At 49.0% G+C, this 19505-nt stretch overlaps 1 protein-coding gene across 2 annotated transcripts; it reads left to right on the top strand.

Annotated features, from left to right (window-relative positions):
- Positions 1-701: 701 nt before the first annotated feature.
- ERLIN2 (ER lipid raft associated 2) lies at positions 702-18993 on the top strand. Of its 2 annotated transcripts, XR_009517894.1 has the most exons (13): positions 702-786; positions 2017-2138; positions 3421-3502; positions 4578-4624; positions 6353-6414; positions 6597-6722; positions 10286-10359; positions 10527-10585; positions 11117-11208; positions 11946-12035; positions 13731-13810; positions 14220-14610; positions 15175-18993. XR_009517894.1 is itself a non-coding variant. In XM_060001311.1 (12 exons), the coding sequence occupies exons 2-12, from the start codon at positions 2032-2034 to the stop codon at positions 14418-14420; spliced, it is 1020 nt and encodes a 339-aa protein (XP_059857294.1). In that variant the 5' UTR covers positions 722-786; positions 2017-2031; the 3' UTR covers positions 14421-15166. The 2 variants fall into 2 exon arrangements, 1 of the variants encoding a protein (XP_059857294.1); XM_060001311.1 differs by lacking the exon at positions 15175-18993 and having other exon boundaries at positions 722-786; positions 14220-15166.
- Positions 18994-19505: the final 512 nt, after the last annotated feature.

Below are 19505 nucleotides of genomic sequence, written 5' to 3'. Positions count from 1 at the left end.
CGGGGAGACACTGACAAGCACGAGCCCCTGTGCGGAGTGGCATCAGTTACGAGGCAGTTAAACTCCTGACGTTAAGGAAGAGCAAAGCAGGCTTTCATCCACTGCTACCCTCGCACCTCACTGAACCTAGATTTCGTTCACTAAAATTGAGATAATTCCTTCTTAATCTACTTTACGGTGCTGTAGGGACCTCAAAGGCCAAAGCTCGTAGAAAAGCATAAAGGGCAATTCAAAGTAGAAACTGTTGATTAGTTACGTAATGGTGCTAATCTGCACATTTAAAGGATGTTTCATTCAGCGGTGCTACAGGAAAGCGGAACAGAGGGCTAGAAGGCTTGCAAGTCGCTGGTACCTGCCCCGAAAAAAAGCAAAACAAAACAAAACAACAGGCTTGACCTAACGTGGAGGGGAATCCGGAGCAAACTCCAAAGTCAAATCCTCGGACAGTGACACGTCAGTCTGAGCACCCGCCGCCACTCGCCTCGTCCCCGGGGTCACTCTCCAGGCGCCCGCACCACCCCCATCCCGGAAATCCCAGACCGCGGTCCTGACCGCCCGGACCGCGTCGCGGGCGCCTCCTGGCGGCCACCCGCGGCCACCCCCCCAGCTCGGGGCGCGGGAGAGGCACTGGCGAACTAGGGAGAGAAGGGGCGTGGTCTTCTCGCGTGAACTAATGGCGTCATCGAAGCGACGGGCCCGGAAGGAAGTAGCGTGCGGAGAGGTGTGGCGGTTTCTGCGGTTGCACAGGGGTTCGGACGAGTACGGAGCGCCTGGAGGGACAGCCTGGTACGCGGCCCCCGCCCCTTAGCGCGCGCGTTTGGGCCTCGGTGAGGCTCCCGGCAGGAGCTGATCGACGGTTCCCCCCGGCCCCCAGCACAGCATCCTTTCTCCCTCGGGAGCGGGAAAGCAACCCCTTTCTGTCCCGTCCCTTCCCCGCGAGCCTCTAGGCGGGACGGAGCGGAGGCTCTTGGAGCCTCCAGCCCCGAACCAGGGCTCCTGGGACTCGCGACCCTCTCTCAGAAGAGGGCAGGGAAGGAGCGCGAGGTGGGGCGGGGGTGACTTCGGGGAGGAAAGGGTTTTTGCACATAGGACGCAGCTGCAGATCGGTAGCTGGAGGCCGCACGGTGAAATAAGCGCCTCGCAGACGTCTGCGCCCAAGTTAAGTTAGACCCGGGAGACAGAAATCCACGCGCTGGACGCGTGGGCCCAGGCGCGCCCGATTGGGAACCTCGCTGACAGTTACCGTAGTTTTTCCAGATCATTCAGTGTTCAGGAAATGAGTCTCTGGATGCCAACTCCTTCGCGTCCTGGTGCCCGAATACAGTTGAACCCAGGAGCCCCAGAGTCTACCCAGCCTGGGGAACCCCCTTTCCCCTCTAACCATGGGCTTGGGGAACCTGTCAGTTGCAAAGTGCTAGTCAAGCATATGGGAGGGAGTGTGGCTTCAGTGCTGCTTAGATACCTATATTGTTTAGGGCCAAAGGAATAACGGGGAAGGTGGATGAAAGGCCAGAGAATCCCGCCATGGAACTCGGCTCGCATGCTGTCTGTGTCGCTCCAGCCTCTGAAAGGAGTAAATAATGGTTTCCTTTGAAGTGGCAGGCAATTAAGGACTGGGAGGCTCTGACCAGAATTACACAGCCACAACTGCCTGTCATCTGACATCCTCTGTAATTTGGGCCAACGTACTGCAGCTGCCTCGCTTCCCTTTTACTAATATGAGTGGCTCCGGTGACAGGCCGTTCGTGTTCACAGGAAGGGAAGGCTGTGTCCTGAACGCTGCCCAATTGGCACTGGTTCTCCCTTGGGCCACGGCTGTATCTGGAGCCAGTTAAGGAATGGTGGTGCCAAGTGAGAGCAAGGAGGAAGAGAGTTGTAGATCTAGCCTTGTGTTCATACTACTACAGGCTGGACGTGAGCCACTTTCTGGAGCTCGGCTTGGGGAGGTGCTCTCGCTGTCAGAGCTTTTCTCCCGCAAGTCAGAGCGCACACGTCTTGCTGTATCTTTTCCCCCAGGGTGAACGCTCACTGATGGCTCAGTTGGGAGCAGTTTTGGCTGTGGCTGCCAGTTTCTTGTGTGCATCTCTCTTCTCAGCTGTGCACAAGATAGAAGAGGGACATATTGGGGTGTATTACAGGTAAGGCAGTGACACGGCGTAGCTTGCAACTTCCTGTTCAACGACTGGCTTTCCTAGTCAATGTTTAACAGATTCTGCTGACCAACTGTGTTTACATTTTGTTGAATAGGGGAGTCTTTTAGATTGAGCTTTCGTGTCAGTGACCGTGGGGAGGGGAATACACACACGTAAATACATATATAAATGTAAATATAAAACCTAGTAGTCTGATGCCATGGATGATAATCGATAAACGTGTAGAGAGATTTAGAGAGAAAACCTAAAGGCAATCATGCTCCTTGAAGATCATCTCTGAAACACTGTTTTCTCCTACTTGCCTCTGGGCGTCTCGGTGCCACAAGCTTGCCTCTGACGAGTACCGGTTCTTGATGGCAACCTGAGGAGATGTCATGTGGACCTACTCTTTAAAATTAACATTTCAGGAAGAATGGAAGAGCCTGCAGGTTGACTTGTATCCATCAAGGCAAGCTCTAGGATAGTGGTTCTTACAATAACCCATTATGTCACTTTATTTTTATTGCTCTTTTTAAAAAAAATGTATCTGTGACTTAATATAAAGCAAAAAAGCATTTAATATAAATCTTGGGTTGCTTTCCTTTGAGTCACCTCCATAACCAAGTTATGTGCTGTAAGTCTTTATGAGCCCCTTCTTATATGTACCCCGTAATGCTTTTTCTCTGGATGCCAGTAGCGAGTTCTAGAAGTCTGACTGGGTTCCCCTCTCCCTTTAATTATTTCTTCCCACCATCTGTTTCTATGTCCCCCAAAATGGCTTTTAATTTTATTACCATTTACATATAACTTGATTAGAAAAGTAACTGTACTGCCAAAAAAATATTTAGATGGTTTATCAAGTGTACTTAAAATTATCCTTTTGGTTCTTTGTGTCACTGGACTCCAACACTAGTACCATTAATTGGTCACTATATTCCCGGATTTAACTGCCCTTGTGGATCGCCACAAGCCCGACAGATACAACAAAACAGCTCTCCTCTCTTATCTCAAGTATAGCCAAGGATTCTGCTGTCTTTATTCCACTTTGTCTGTGTGCCCGTTTTTCTCACTGCAAAAGCATGAATAGCGGTTGTAGGTTTTAGCATCAGGCTTCCTAGAATATTAGGGTCAAGCTGAGAGGAAGACAGGGATCTGTGGGCATGGCTCTGGCACATGTCACTCTATATTAAATGTTTATGGGGCTGCAGAGAAAGTGGGCCCAAACAGTATTGATGTAACAGACACCCCTTTGCCAAACCAAGCCTGCCTCTCTCTCCCTCCTCTGCAGAGGCGGTGCCCTGCTGACTTCCACCAGCGGCCCTGGCTTCCATCTCATGCTCCCATTCATCACATCCTATAAGTCTGTGCAGGTATACTCGGCTTGTGGGGCAGGGTTGGACGACTGCAGACTTGGGTGGTGATTAGTGCGTGATTTGGAATGACTTAGCCATTGGATGAGTGGATGAGTATAATGCCTTTTCAAGGAATCACTTAAGAATAAGTCCTATATATAATATAAAGTATGAGGCTCCATGAGCCACTTACTTCTGGAGTTTTACTTGATTGTTGAAATAGCTGAACGGGGTCATTGCCTTGGCCTGTCATTCCCAGCTGGGAACTATGGCTTCACTTCAAGACAAAACCAGAGAAGAATCTCTTCTGAATACGCAGAAGGAAAAATAGGATGTTTGTGCATCTGTGTGTTTTAAACCACAGGCTACCAAGATAGATGGAAATAAAACATGGTAATTTTGCTGGTTCTTTTTTGAATTTCAGAGATGTGAACATAATTGGGGGGGGGGTGAACTTGGAGAAGGGAAACGACATCTAAAATAGGTGTAGGATTAGTTATGACAGACCCAAAGCCAGGCTAAGTTAGTCTAGTCATCTTTGAAGTATGTCCAGCTAAGAGGAATAAGAAGATTCAGAGAATGACTTTTAAACTAACCCAGGGAAATATCCTGGGATGCCTCATCAGCATCTGCCCTGTAGGTTTCTTCTGCCATTTACTGTGCTTGATGGTTTTCAAAGTGCATTCCGTGCACAGTATCTCATTTGAGTCTCACAGTAATCCTGAGAATGGGCCAAGCAGGTTTTAGAGGCTATGAGGTTAAATAAAGAATCTGCTGTTTCAAGACTAGTAAATGGAAGAAACGGAAGTAAGCACGGGTCTTAGGACTCCTAACCAGGGTCTTTTTCACTAAACCATCATTGCTCAGCTTGTGCATGTGGTGGTTCATTTACAGGGAAGCGGGGTGGGTACCTTTGCTTGGTTTAGTCTCGCACTCTGTAAGTGAGGAGCATTCATGGGGGTATTCACATTTCACAGAGGCCAAGTTTAACCCAAATAAGTATTCAAGGCAAAGGCTGTTTGGGTTTCCCAAAAGAACTCACTTTGTTTGTCACTGCTCACCTTACAGCATCTTATGTCTCCCCTAATTCCAGACCACACTCCAGACAGATGAGGTGAAGAACGTACCTTGTGGGACAAGGTAAGGTGCCCAGAATAAAGCTGTGAAGCCCAAATAAGAGGCAAGGCCATCTGGCTGGCTACAGTAAGAGACAGTGAAAAGGGACGTACCACTCGGTGGTTTCACCAAGTTCTCTGCCCCCAAGCTCCCTATGTTCTGAGTTGAGTAGGTGGTGGAGTGCAGTAGAGCAAATCACAGAAGGGAGACAAGTTTGGAAGGGCCTCGAATGCCGTGATAAAGGCTTTTGGCACACAAATAACTTGCTAGAGGAAGATAACTTCAGCAGAACTAGCTATGGAGAATGTTGGAAAGGTGGTAGGGGGAGAACTCAGGGGCCGGAAATGCAAGGAGAAAACCAATATGGTGGTCCGGTTGAAAAGTCAGGAAGGTCTGAACAGGGACAGAGTAACAAAGTAAACCACACCATAAGGAAACACTCGGACAAACACAGAATCAGAACATCCCACAGAATGACTGGCCCTATTTCATCACAAAGTCATTGTATTTGGAGGGGCCTTGGGTCAAAAAGGAGACGTAAAGATATAAGCAAATGTAATGGTGAACCTTGCTTAGAACTTGGTTCCAAAATAACAGCTATTAAAGACGTTACAGAAACTGCGTTAGTCATTTTGGGCTGCCGTAACAGAATGCCGCAGACTGGGTGGCTTAAACAACAGCCACTTATTTTCTCACGGTTCTAGAAGCTCAAAGTCCAAGGTCAAGGTGGCAGCAAGGTTGGTTCCTGGCCTGCAAGTGGCTGCTTTGCTGTGTCCTCACGTGGCCTTTCCTCTATGCACGTGTGGAGAGAGAGAAAGATCTCTGGTGTCTTTTTCTTCTTTCCTTTACCAGTCCAGTCAGATCAGGGCCCCACCATTATAACCTCATTTAACCTTAATTACCCGTGTAAAGGCCCTGCTTCCAAATACAGTCGCATTGGGGATTAGAGTTTCAGCATATGGATTTTGGAGAGCACACAATTCAGTCCATGACAGGAACTTCTGGGGAAATCTGGAGAAAGACTGGGTATTAGATGGTAAGGAATTATTGCTAATTTCCTTAGGTTTGGGAATGGTATTGTGACTCTGTAGGAGACTGTCATTATTCTTAGGAGATTGATGCTTGACAGGTGTTAAGGGCTAAGGTATCCTGGCCGCAGCTTGCTTTGAAATGTTCAGCAAAAAAAAAAAAAAGTAGATCAATCGATAGGTAAAATGTTAACAATTGTTAAATTTAGGTGTTGATATATGAGTGTTAGTTGTACTATTCTTTCAGCTTTTCTGTATGTTTGAAATTGTTTTCTAATGAATGTCGGGGCGGGGAGGGCTGAACTAAAGTGATGGTGAAAACAAAGTGAGAAACAGTGACCATAAAACCCCACATTTTTAAGTTCTGAGAACTCCGTTACCTTCTTTAGTCTCTTCCTTTCGATTGATTGCTTTAATCAAAAGGCACTGCAGATTAAAAGGAGATGAACTACTCTTGTCTTACCGCCAAAGTTTCGTTTTTTTCTTCGCGGAGGTATTTTTAGGAGGTGTGATTTCTCACGAGATTGCGTTCTCGCTAGCAGCTCGGAAGGACTCCTGCCTGGAGAGCCTCCTGCCTCTGACCTCTCACCGCCCCCCCACCCCACCCCACCCCCGTAAACTCTCCTCTTTTCCTGTCAAGTCACACACCTCCCGCCACCCCCTAGGAGAGGCACCATATTCCAGAGCTTAGCCTTGACTGCTGTGTCCGTCCCTCTTCCGACAGCGGTGGCGTGATGATCTACTTCGACAGAATCGAGGTGGTGAACTTCCTGGTCCCACACGCAGGTGTGTGCTTGCCGTGCCCCTCCCCCAGCCCAGCCCCTCCCCTGCAGCCCACTCCCCCCGCCCCACCACCGGCCCCACGCCTGCCCTGTGTCTGCAGCAGCGCCCCGGGAAGGGACAGCCGCTGTGTCCGGGGATGTGGTGAGTCCCGCCCGTCCTCATCCTGAATCTCTCCTTCCTCCCAGTGTATGATATAGTGAAGAACTACACTGCCGACTACGACAAGGCGCTCATCTTCAACAAGATCCACCACGAGCTGAACCAGTTCTGCAGTGTCCACACGCTTCAGGAGGTCTACATCGAGCTCTTCGGTAAGAAAGCCTCTTGGGATGATCACCTGCTCAAGCAGCCCTGCTTCCCCGCTGCCTACTTCTGAGCTGCCCACAGGGCGGGATGGGTACCAAAGGCCCAGCAGTGTTGAAGATCCAGTGCCCGGGAAGCGGGCGGTCACACAGGGCGCTCCTGGGAAACGCAGATGCCGGTGGAGGAAGCTCGCGAGAGCGGTTGAGCGTTGGGCACAGGAGTAATGGTGGATGCGAGGACTCGCTCCTGCGCTGAATCAGCGGCCTGGGATGGAAGTGTGTTCCCACTGTCCCTAAGCATCGTTTTGTAATGAAGAGGGGTCAGTTCTAGTAGAACCTTAGAGATTACCCAGCATCCTCCTTTCAAGATAAGGGTGCTAAGGCCCAAAGGGAGAAAGTGCCAGAGCTGGCTAGTAGCAGAGCTGAAGCTCAGACCTCCCTCCCCTGGCTTCTGGCTTCATCCATGCCACCCTGGATGAAGGGCACCAGGACCAAGTGATGAGAACAGCAAGGGTCACGTTTAATTCTAGAAGTGGGACAAGGACCATAGCTACTTACAGTTCCTAGAACCTCTGTGAGTTTTGGTTGTTGTTTTTACCCTATACCTGTAGAGAGGAATAGGGAAACGCTTAGAACAGAAAGGACCCACGTGGGACTTCCCTGGTGGCGCAGTGGTTAAGAATCCGCCTGCCAATGCAGGGGACACGGGTTTGAGCCCTGGGCCGGGAAAATCCCATATGCCGCGGAGCAACTAAGCCCGTGCTCCACAACTACTGAGCCTGCGCTCTAGAGCCCGCGAGCCACAACTCCTGAGCCCACGTGCCACAGCTACTGGGCGCACACATCGCAACTACTGAAGCCCGCGCGCCCAGAGCCCGTCCTCTGCAACAAGAGAAGCCACTGCAATGAGAAGCCCGCGCACCACGACAAAGAGTAGCCCCCGGGCTTCCCTGGTGGTGCAGTGGTTGAGAGTCCACCTGCTAATGCAGGGGACACGGGTTTGTGCCCCGGTCCGGGAAGGTCCCACATGCCGCGGAGCGGCTGGGCCCGTGAGCCATGGCCGCTGAGCCTGCGCGTCCGGAGCCTGTGCTCCGCAACGGGAGAGACCACAACAGTGAGAGGCCCGTGTATTGCAAAAAAAAAAAAAAAAAAAAAAACGAGTAGCCCCCGCTCACCGCAACTAGAGAAAGCCCGCGCGCAGCAACGAAGACCCAACACAGCCAAAAATAAAATAAATAAATGTATTAAAAAATAAAAGCAAATGAACTTTGCAATCAGTGGTAACAGCTATTCTTGACATCAGGACTGGACAGTGATTTTTCCCAGGAATCTTCATTAAAAGGACCCTGAGTGAGAACATTCTGTAGAGTAGACAGAGGCGGAATCGTTGGCGACACCAGTCGTCTTAATTAAGCAAACAGCCTTTTGCACTGTTTCAGATTTGGGAAATCATCAGAAGCACTTCTGACTTTTCTGCAGAAGAAAATGAATCTAAATTCACTTTATAGGCTTTGGATTCTCTTGTGGGGTTTGGATTCAGTGTGCTGTTAAGAACAGTTCAGTAAATCTGCTGTTGATTTTTTTTTAACCTCAAACTGATATAATTTCATAAAATATCTTAGTTTTCTCTCTAGCCATTGTTTTAGAACTTGTGCCATTAAATGAACGTTCCAAAGCATTTGAAACAACAAAAGACAGAAGAGCTCTAATTTCCATGTAGAGGGAATTAAAATGTGAAATTATTCTGCATTAGAGAACTTCTCACTATCTTGCAGATGAACTTGGCGTCCTAGTAAAGTAAAACTTCTTGTACAGAGGAGCTAGGGAAGTGTGTTTGCTTTGAAATATCTTTTAACATCATTCTTGCCAGCAAGCACTGTTTTGTTTAGAATCCATTTGCATCTGCAAAGGAGAAACTCAAGTCTCTAATCCTGTTCCCTGAAGTTGGAAAGTTTTTCTCTGGTCCCCTCCTCTCAGGACGCATAGCCCTGACTTTCAGCTTGACTGCAGTTTTTATCACTGCTTGCTCTGATGCATCCTCTTTGCCTGTTTTATTAAAATGTTATCCAGTACTTGTTAAGAAGTTTGTCTGAAGACCCTCTTTGTGTTCACGTAATAACATAACTTAATCTGCATCTGTCAGCATAACCATCACCTATAAACAACTTAGTACTGGTGTTACTTTGGTAGTAAACCACCATGCAAAACATTTCTTCCAGATTTTCCTAGAAAATTACTAGCCCCGGGTCACAATTTTCTGCCTTGACTCAGACAGAATTTAATCTGATAAACAACTGTGTTATTAACTTATGGAGGGTATAGGGCATCTCCCTTAAAGTTTGGTCGGTCTCCTATTTAAAATAGAAAATGTGGCATGTAATGTTTATCTCTAGCCGTCAAATTGTTAGACCCATGTCAGGTGGGAGGTGCTGCCCTTATGGGCATTTCTCTCTCAGTGCTGAGAGGCTGCTGGGAACGTATCTGATATGTAGAAGTATTAAAACCCCTTGCTTAGCGATATGACAGTTGAAGAAAGTACCGTTCTCAACTCTAACAACCAAAGCATAATAATTAAACAAGTTCTTTATTTTGGGTCCTGACTAGCTTGAGCACATCACTGAACCTCAGTGGGCCTCAGTTTGACCATCTATAACAGGCAAGGAGTTAGACTTACTGTTCCTCAAAGGCTCCTGGATCACGAATGGCCACTTAAAGCAGATGGCAGCTGACAGTAGGGAGATGGTTCCGTGAAGATGTCCCAGCCTGGTTTCGTGGGTCCTTTTCTCAGTGCTCTTCCAGGATCTTACTGAGGATCTCATGGGCGGGGGGCAGGGCAGGGAAGGCCCAGGTCAGAGCAGGCAGCCTGGGCGCCGCTGTTCTAGGGCCACAGCTAGAGGGACAGTCGGTTACAGCTCTTCCAACCCTTGTCCGTGAAGTGACTCACGTGTCATGTTTCAGACAGAGAATCAGGACCAAAGCAAACAACACATCAGACCACTTGGGCTCGTTTCCAGAGCTGTAAATTGTCATTCTTCTCCTTGTGTTATTTGATGGAGTTCCTAATGGAATTAGTCTTCCTTGGGGCTTTCCTTGACATCAGAGTCTGTTTTTCTTTTAGAAACCTCTAAAATTACTAGATTTAATGTGCTTGGCTTTTTCAAAATACCTAACTTGGCCATTCCACCTTCCTTCTTCGTGAAAGCCAGGCGGCCACCTTCTGTTGCTGCTGTTTCTAGGGAAAGGCTGCTGCCTGACTCAAAACATGTGCTCGAGTTGTTTGTCCTTTTAAAGCTTAGCTCCCTTCTGGGCGAGGCTGATGTCTTCTTGAGGCCCCAGGGAAAGGACACGCTCACGGCTGGCTCACATAGAGGACCGAGTGGGCCTCCCGCTGTGAGAGCCTTGCAGGGTGTCTTTAGACATCCGGGCCCTGATGAGCACTCTGCCTTGGGAAGACCTTTTGCCTGTTAGGTGCATTCGTGAGCTGGTGTCTTGCCTTGCACTCTACCACCGTACTTCCCTCCTCCCCGCCTGAAAAGTGTAACAGCTCCTTCTTCTATCTGTCTTGATTCCAGATCAGATTGATGAAAATCTCAAACTGGCTTTGCAACAGGACCTGACCTCCATGGCCCCCGGGCTCGTCATCCAAGTAAGCACCGCCCTGGTGGGAGCCCTGCCATCGCCCCCCGACCCCCGAGGAAGGTGCATCCCCTCTTCCAGAGGATGTCCTGTCTGTGCAGGAAGATCAAGGACCGGTGGGAGCTGGTCCCTCAGCCCCTCACCTCCCCATCAGGTTCTGTTTTTATTCCTCTCCAGGCTGTGCGGGTGACAAAGCCCAACATACCTGAAGCCATCCGCAGGAACTACGAGCTGATGTGAGTGTGCCCGGTGCCCCAGCTGTAACCACCGCTCTCCCCTGCCTCCCGTTCATCCCATCCCGGGGTTGATCGACGCCGGGCCAGGCATCCCCTCTTGAGTATTTGTAACAGCGCACCACCCTGGAAGATGGGGGCAGGCATGTCAGGACGCTCACCTGGGCTCCGCAATGACAGAGCAGGGATGCTCTTCAGAGGGCCGGGGCGGGGGCGGGGGGAGGCGTGTGGCATTTCACGGCTCGTGCCGAAGAAGACGGGGAGCGGCGATTGCGTGGGCAGGCAGGTGCCTTTTACTGAAGTCAGTTATGCTTTATTTCCTACCAATGAGTTTTGGAGGAGAAGGCAAGCCATGTTACTGCCTGCAGCAGAGCCGCTTTCACCTGGGACGTTACAGAGCCTGCCAGGAGAGAGGAAGGAATGACAGCTGGCGTCCCCCGGGGCGGGGGCGGCTTGTCTTCTCCAGGGCGCAGTGAATCTCCGCAGAAGCTGGTCCCCAGCGGCCTCACAGCTGTGCATTTTTCTCCCCTTCAGGGAAAGCGAGAAGACGAAGCTTCTGATTGCAGCCCAGAAGCAGAAGGTGGTGGAGAAGGAAGCCGAGACAGAGCGGAAGAAGGCCCTCATTGGTCTGACTGTGCTTGTGGGGTCCCCTTTCAGAGCAGACAGGCTGGGGAGGGTGGAGAGATTCAGGAAGCCTGGGGCTCGGTCCTCCGAAGCCCTGCCACACGCGGGGTCGGCCTGCATCCCCCGGAAACAGCTGAAATTGTCAGATCACAGCCAGGGATCATGAGTTCTGAGTTTCCACACGTCTCTTAAATGAAAGGAGCCCTTCCAGTTAATTCCTCATTCACAATAATAATAACACCGACTGGGCCCTTACTACGAGCCGTGGGCTTTTCTAAATGCTCGCGGGTGAATCATCTCGCTCCTCACACACCCACCCCTGCCGGGTGAGGAAGGCAGCATCCTTAACCTCCTCTCACTGAGCTGAAGCACACGGAGGCTAGATTGCTGCCCATGGTCCCATGGCAGAGAAGTGATGGAAACGGGGTTCAAATCCAGGGACTCTGCCCCTGAACCCGGCTTCTTTACCACTGCACCAGACGACCAGCCACAGCCCTGGCCACTTCCTAAAGTGCAGTGGCAGGAGGAAACCTGTACCTCAACCCTTAAAACATTCCTTTGGGAGAAATATCCTGTGACTTGGGAGAGGGAGCCTGCCATGGCTGCCTCTGGGCCAGTGGCCCTTCACCCGAGCCCACCCGCTGCCCTGCATCAGGGCCTCAGATCAGGTGAAAGGTGCAATGCCGTCAAACTCTGGAAGTATCGGGGCTCTAAGCCTTTCTCAACTTCATTAATACAGAGGCAGAGAAAGTGGCTCAGGTGGCAGAAATCACCTATGGGCAGAAGGTGATGGAGAAGGAGACGGAGAAGAGGATTTCGGAAATCGAAGGTGAGCGAGAGATTCCCGCCTGCCTTTTCCTCAAACCCCGCTCTGTGGCCGGGGTGGGGGGGTGGGGGTGGGGTCATTTCCTCTGCTCTGTAATCTCTGTGCTCAGATGTTATGGTTTCTTTGGAACATCCCTTGTTCTCTGTGCTCTGACTTGAGTTTTGGGGAGATTCGGTCCAGGCTGGCATTAATTTTCCACTTCAGAGAGATTCAGTCATTCATCAGATTTTAGTTGGGTGCCACCAGGACTCTTCTGCCAGGCTTAAGAAAAAGGGAGGTCACGTGGTCCCTGCTGTCTTGGGCTCACAGTCTGGCATTGGAAGTAAACCAAGAAGCTAGGTCCAGACAGCAGCTCTCTCCCCCCCTGCCTTACCCGCCCCCCTCCTCAGAAGCCCGTGAACACCGTGGTTTTGGCCTCTCAGGGTCCCTGTGGATGTTAAGCTGGGTGTGAAGAAGACACCTTTCAATACCGACACCACGAGCTGGAGAGAGGTGTTGTCTTTGCCAGCTTCTCTGAATCTCACTCACCTTCAGTCCCCTGCCCCTCAGCTCTCACCTCATTCCCACCACCCACCTTCTCCTCCGTGTGGTGCCTTTATATCAAGCAAATTCTAGGCCAAAAACAAGACCTCAGGGCCCAGCTTCAGGCTGCACAGTGCTGTGTCCAGTAGTACTCACGATGGGGCCTCTCAGGCTTTGCAGGTGCCCGTGGAGGAGCCAGTTAGGCCTTTACGGATCAGCGGCTCCTCACTGGGGAGCTCTTAGCCGAACAGCACATTTTTATTATAAACGCAGGTCACCAGGCGCTAAGGCCAGTCGAGTTGGCCGCATGCACCCCAGCCAGCCTGCAGGCTTCCACCACCCAGGGCCTTGCTGAGGCTGTGCAGTAAGAACCCACCCCCAGTCCCCGCTTGCTTCCCAGGCTTTTGCTACAGCTGTTGCTCGTGCAAGGCTGGCCTCATTCCCAAGGCCAGGGAGTAAATATCAAAAATTTTGCGTCAGCTTGACCGAAAGCTGGTCTGAGCAGATTAAGGAAGCAGATTGCAAAGTAGAAGTTTAAATGTGTCTTAGTCCAAACAGGTGTTAGTCTAGACCATGGCATGTCATGCCCTTCAAGTTGTGCCAGCTTAAGCGCTGCTAATTGGAGCCTTTCTGAAATGATTGATGGAAATGAAAAGGCAGCTGAAGTTGGAGAGGGGCTGAGCTGTTTTGTTTATGGTAGTCGGTTTCAGGGCAGATCCACCTCGGGCCGTATCCAGAGCCTTCTTCGGGCTTCCCTTGGTCTTGCTGTGTACTAGGAGGGGAGAGCGCCGGGGTGGAGAGCTCGGAGACAGGAGGTTCAGGCGGGTCCCGTCCCTCTCCTCACAGGCCACAGAAGGAGTAAGCGGCTAGAAAGAGGACGTGTCTCCACGATGCTGTCAGAAAAGACACTGTCGGGCACAGCGGCAGACTTACTCAGAGTTAGCTAGGCCCCACCACCGGGAGATGCTGTCAGAGCACTCCTTCATCTTGGTCGATTTTCACAACCACTTGTGAAACAGGAGAAAAATGCCTTTTCCCCAGTTTCATAAATGAGGAAATCAGAGCACAGAGAAGCCAGAGCAGTGTGCCCAGGGTCACGGAGGCAGTCGGGGAAAGTGGCGGGGACTAGCCTTCCGACAGCCTCTGCCCTTCACTTCACTGCGTTCTTCTCTTAAGATGCGGCGTTTCTGGCCCGGGAGAAGGCCAAGGCGGACGCCGAGTGCTACACTGCCATGAAAATAGCCGAAGCGAATAAGGTAAAGACCCAGCGCCGCCCGGCCGCCAGAGGGCGTGTGCCCGGCTTGAGAGTAGCCGGGTGCTTGTAAGAACATGGCGCCTGCCCCAGCCCCTCGTGGTCGCGAGCGAGGACTCCTGGGCCGTGTGGGCCAGCGCCTTCCCTTTCCCTTAGCTGGACCCTGAGAGAAGTCTGATTTTGCTGGTAAACAGAGAAACTCCTGAAACTCTCGCAGTTCTCACCTTGAGGACCTGAGATTACTCTCTCCCAGAGAAGGGGTTTCGCGGTTACTAACGCAACATTGAGACCAGGAAGAGGCGCAGGGGGCGTGGTTCTCACGGAGACCCTCTCCTCGCGAAAGTAAAGGGATGCCGCCCAGACTTTCCCTAATCTGGCCCCATCAGAGTCTTCCTTCCTCATTTTTCTTCCAGCTGAAGCTGACCCCTGAGTACTTGCAGCTGATGAAGTACAAGGCCATCGCTTCCAACAGCAAGATTTACTTTGGCAAAGACATCCCTGACATGTTCGTGGACGCTGCGGGCAGCCTGGGCAAGCACTTGGAGGCGCTAGCTGACAAGCCGAGCTTTGGCTTAGAAGAGGAGCCCTCGGAGGCAGACGCGGAGGAGAACTGAATGTTTGTCCCCAGCCGCACATGACCCTCAAAGAGATCTTTATTTTTTAATGATGAACCAGCCCTCCCTTCCACACTACCTTCTTTGACTCTCTTCCACGTACTGTGGTGAAAAAAGAAGAAACGGACTTAAACCTATTCCCCTTCCTGGGAAGCGGGGGTAGGGACTGATGAATTGGGGTTTTCTTCAGGTAAGTAGGTTACGTGGCTTCTGTTAAGATTTGGAAACCGTGGGCTAGCCCTTTGAGCTCCAGGCACTGATTTTCGCCCTTTTGAAGCTGGCTTAATTAGGGATGCTATTAATAAGGAGTGGGAGAAATGCAGGGTGTCGCCTCCGATCGGACTGCCCTTATTTGGGGAAAGGCAGTCCAGTGTTCTCTACCTGCCTCCAAGGTGGGAGATGCCCGTGGGTGAGGCCCAGCTGCCGAGCAAATACGTGCTTGTAAGTTTGCCAGCAGAGCTGTGGAGAAACGGCTGCGATGGATGTTGGCTTTCCCGGCGCTCCTGGCCGTGAGCCCATGGGTTACTGCCGAGGCCCGCTCTCTGGAGCCCTGGTAAGGAAGAGCTGGTGCTATAGGTTTTGCAGGCTTTTCTACACACCACCCTCCTTGCCCCAGGGCTGAAAGCGTGGTGGCTTCCGACCACATTTCCAGGGTCAGGGTTTGGCCGCCACCACACAATTCTTTTTAAAACTTTTCACCTATTCTGTGATTTGGTTTTTTTCTCCTCTTAACCTGTTCGTTGGTTCCACTCAGCATCAAGAAGACAGGAATGAAGAACTCAGGTGTCTTCAAAGCTGCTGAAGTGGGACCGTGCTATCTGTTAGCCACTGTGGTACCTGCTTGGCAAACTGTGCGCGTTCCTTGAGATCAAGTGTCTTTGCATTGCTGTGGGGATCCTACGGTTGAAGACCTCCTCTGGGGGAGGAAGAAGGGCTCGTCCCAAAGATTCCCCAATCTCGGTGCCTGTGACTCGTGCTGGGGTCTGTCTGATGTAGTGATAAGGGGGAGCCCGTGCGCTAGGCGGCCGGTGTCTTTAAATCCAGGGCTCCAGGGGTCACACCGAGTGTTAAATCTCCAGAGGCAGCTGTGTGGGTGCGAGTTCATGCCCTAGTCCCTGGGCCAGGACTGCATCAGAATCCACTCAAATGGAGGCAGCTGTGTGGGTGCGAGTTCATGCCCTAGTCCCTGGGCCAGGGCTGCATCAGAATCCACTCAAATGGAGGCAGCTGTGTGGGTGCGAGTTCATGCCCTAGTCCCTGGGCCAGGACTGCATCAGAATCCACTCAAATGGAGGCAGCTGTGTGGGTGCGAGTTCATGCCCTAGTCCCTGGGCCAGGACTGCATCAGAATCCACTCAAATGGAGGCAGCTGTGTGGGTGCGAGTTCATGCCCTAGTCCCTGGGTCAGGGCTGCATCAGAATCCACTCAAATGTTTTTTCATTACTAATTGGGAGATTTGGATGGGGGGAACACAAACATGAAAAAAAGGTTTTCTTGTGTCCTGAAGTTGGACTTGGGGGCAGGAGTGTGTACCAGGTCGCTAAGTGGAGGGCAGCTGTCTGGAGTGAACTTGCAAGCCTGTTGCTATCGTCCACGACAAGCCCTGGCTGAGGATTTGTTATTAGCTGCCCCCCTCCAAGAAGAACTCCCACTGTACCCTTCTTTTCTCGGTGAAACTACAAATGATACTTTCTGGCACAGATTTCCATCTCATTTTTGATCCCACACCCAGACTTCTGATTAATCGAACGGCCCCAAAAGTCGGGCTACCTTGCTTCTAAGTAGCACCAGGCTCTTCGGGAGTTGGGGGAACATTCAGCCGGCCTAGGAATACACAGAGGGTTAATCCCTCTTAATTTAAATGTTGCCCTTCTCTGTTCTAATTTGTGGGACTTAGAATTCTCAAACCACCATTCCTGGTCACACTTTGTGCAGGCAGCCAGATGTTCCTGGGAGTGATGGATTTTAATGTGCTCAGAAGGCCTTGCAGAAGGCAGTTAGTCTAAGACCAGCATAAGGTATCCATCCTTAAGATACACTCACCCTCCTCCCACTTCAGTGCCATTAATCACTTGTTAGGAGTACCATGTCACATCCAGCATCCCTGATTTACATATTTGTCAGCTCCTCTGCTCTGAGACCGGCTGCCTAAGCCTCAGAAAACACTACTTCTCTCCAGTGGAATACGCAGCGAGGACATCTCAGCCTCTCTGAATAGCAAGCTTGCTCAGATTCTTAACCAGAACTTCTCTCTAATACTAGCATCCTGTGATGGCTTGTCCCTTGCACTAGATCACAAAGGAGCCTCGGTGAAGTCCTGCTACACCTGCCCCCCTTCAATGTCAATGTCACTTCTTCTTTAAGCAAAAAATGTAACTGTTGTAGTACCCATTCGTTTAACTCCAATGTTGTCTGTACCTGCCTGAATAGGAAAATCATGGAAATGGGCTGTTTTCTTAGCTTGAGACAACTAACCAGTCTGTCTGTGTGACTTCGTTTCTGTAACACTTACTAGAAAACCTGATCTGAAAACATTTGAATTCTAAACATGTAAACTGTGACAGCCTGCAATTCTGTAGGCAGTAAAGTCATGGCTGCTATTGATAAATGGAACCTCTATCAAAATAAGGAACTGTTTATAAAAGTCAGTTTTTGTAGGACTTTCCAAGGAAAAATCACCTTGGTTGAATGTTTCTCACTCATTAAACTTTGCAGAAGTGATCTATATTCAGTACTGTTTTTAATCACTTTTTTTAATATCAGGACAGAATATTTGAAAGGAAGCCACAGTTTGTTAATTTTTATATGACTAAAATAAATTCGGAGGGATCTGCGATCATATTAAGTTGAGAGAGGGAAAAAAATCACTGAAAGAATTTTAGCAATATAGTCATCCCTCGGCATCTGCAGGGGACTGGTTCCGGGACACTCCCCCCGACCCCATACCAAAATCCGTGGATGCTCAAGTCCCTTATATAAAATGGCCTAGTATAGCTGCCTCTGTATCCGCGGGTTCCACATCCACAGATACAAAGGGCCGACTATATTGATCCGAAAAAAGTAGATGTTTTATAAATGATCTGTTGCAGTTTCTATGAGTCTCTATCTTTCAACACAGATAACTTCACCATTTATAAACAGTGAAAGTAAGAGCTTCATATTTATTGACTACCTATTTAAGTTTGATCGAGGATAAGTTGTATCCTGACTAGGGGTCACTCTGCCTCTATGGACTTAACCACTGCTTCTTTAGTTCTATTCAGTAGGGTTCTAGCCACTATTTCTGGTGTTTCCTTCTAAAAGAGGTAATAGCCAATCATTTTGTGTTTGTATTTCCATTCCTCTCTATTTCTGCTTTTGTGCAAGCTGGTGATTGAATAGTCAAAACTAATTCTACTTGCAAAGAGCCCCGAGGACTGAATGACCCCCTTTGAAACTGAGAAATGATTGTTGTTATATTAATCACTCTACAAATGATATGCTGGACTAATTGCCTTGGGCTGATAGATGGAAGAACTGTTTTAGACAACTCTAAAGGTGTGATTTGATGTCTTAGTTTTATTTTCAGTCTTGCTAAATAAAATGAGTCTTTGTATTTTTTTATTACAGTGAAATTTAGCAATAGCTAATATTAGATTAGGTGATATAAAGAGATAAAACATTTCTGCCTAGTGAGTTAAGTCGAGCCCCAAAAATATATTCAGATGAATATCTATTCCCATTATCAATGTAGAAATAATAAACAGCTTATTTGTGAAAATGGCATAATTCTTGGTAGGTGCTACGGAGATTTATCGTAAAATACTCCAAACACTGCTGCAATTCTGCTCCCAAAGAGCAGAGGTACTTTCAACTGACCCAAAATATATTTTGATATCAATTCGGTAGGAAAGTCGCAGTCTCTGTCTGGGAAATATGCCCAGCCTAGAGTTGCCGAATAAAATACAGGATGCCCCGTTAGATGTGATTTTCATATAAATAACGAGTAATTTTTAGTATAAGTATGTCCCAAATATTGCATGAGACATACTAAAAAGGTATTCGTTGTTTATATGAAATTCACATTTAACTGAGCATCCTGAACAGTTGACCCTTGAACAGCACGGGTCCGCTCTTACACGGATTTTTTTCAATAAACGCACACTACAGGACAATTCAATCTGCGGTTGGTTGCCTTCGCAGGTGCAGAACCACAGATACGAGGGCCTGCTATAAAGTTATAGGCAGATTTTCGTCGATGCCAGCCGGGGTCAGTGCCTCTAACACCTGCATTGTTCAAGGATCAACTGTATTTTTATTTGCTAAATCTGGCAACCCTAGCCCATGCTTTCTCAGGTTTTTCGACGGTGCTCCCAAACTTTCTCTGTTGGTTGGAGAGCCCAACACAAATACTATGGATTTACAATTGAATAGGTAAATTAAGAATGTAGTTTCTAGAGTTAGACTGCCAAGATTCAAATCCCTTCTCTACCACTTCTTAGATGTATGGTCTTGAATAAATTCTTTAACCTGTCTGAGCCTCAGTTTCTTCATCTATAAAATGGGTTGAGTGGATGAAATGAAAACGCATTGTGAAATGAAACGCATGTGAAGGGGTTAGCACGGTGCATAAGGGTTCAAAAATAACTTATTTTCAGTCATCTGGAAAAACAGGCTAGAAAACACACAGGTAACTAAGTGGGAAATCAAACAGATGTGATAACATGGAATAAGATTACAGGTAGGATAGCACATAGAGGAAGAAAGGAACAACACTGCAATTCAGCAGACGCAGTATTGAGAATTCGTACTTCCAGCAATGCAGTAGACAGGTAGAAAATTAGCCAGTTTGGCCCTGTTGAAATTAATTGCCCACTTCTGGGCTCCAATTAAAATAAAAAAAGACTTGTAGAGGCTAGAAAGAAAAAATGTTAAAACCAAAAGAAAAAAAGTAGTTAAAAGCTAAATCTCATGGGTTGACCCCAGAAAAGGCAGAAGGGGAGTTCAGCAACTTCACTTTTATAAAACTTGCATGATTGTACAACACAGGGACTATATCCAATATTTTAAAATAGCCATAAATGGAGCATAACCTTTAAAAACTG

Source organism: Delphinus delphis, chromosome 21 (genome assembly GCF_949987515.2).
Source record: "Delphinus delphis chromosome 21, mDelDel1.2, whole genome shotgun sequence".
Lineage (NCBI taxonomy): Eukaryota > Metazoa > Chordata > Mammalia > Artiodactyla > Delphinidae > Delphinus > Delphinus delphis.
Note: the sequence above shows the minus strand (reverse complement) of the source record. Positions and strands in the feature narration are given on the sequence as shown.

Coding starts and splice junctions, on each gene's coding strand:
- ERLIN2 (XM_060001311.1), top strand. CDS start 2,032: ATGGCTCAGTTGGGAGCAGTTTTGGCTGTGGCTGCCAGTTTCTTGTGT. Junction 3,503..4,577: donor CATCCTATAAGTCTGTGCAG/GTATACTCGGCT, acceptor CCCTAATTCCAG/ACCACACTCCAGACAGATGA. Junction 4,625..6,352: donor AACGTACCTTGTGGGACAAG/GTAAGGTGCCCA, acceptor CTCTTCCGACAG/CGGTGGCGTGATGATCTACT.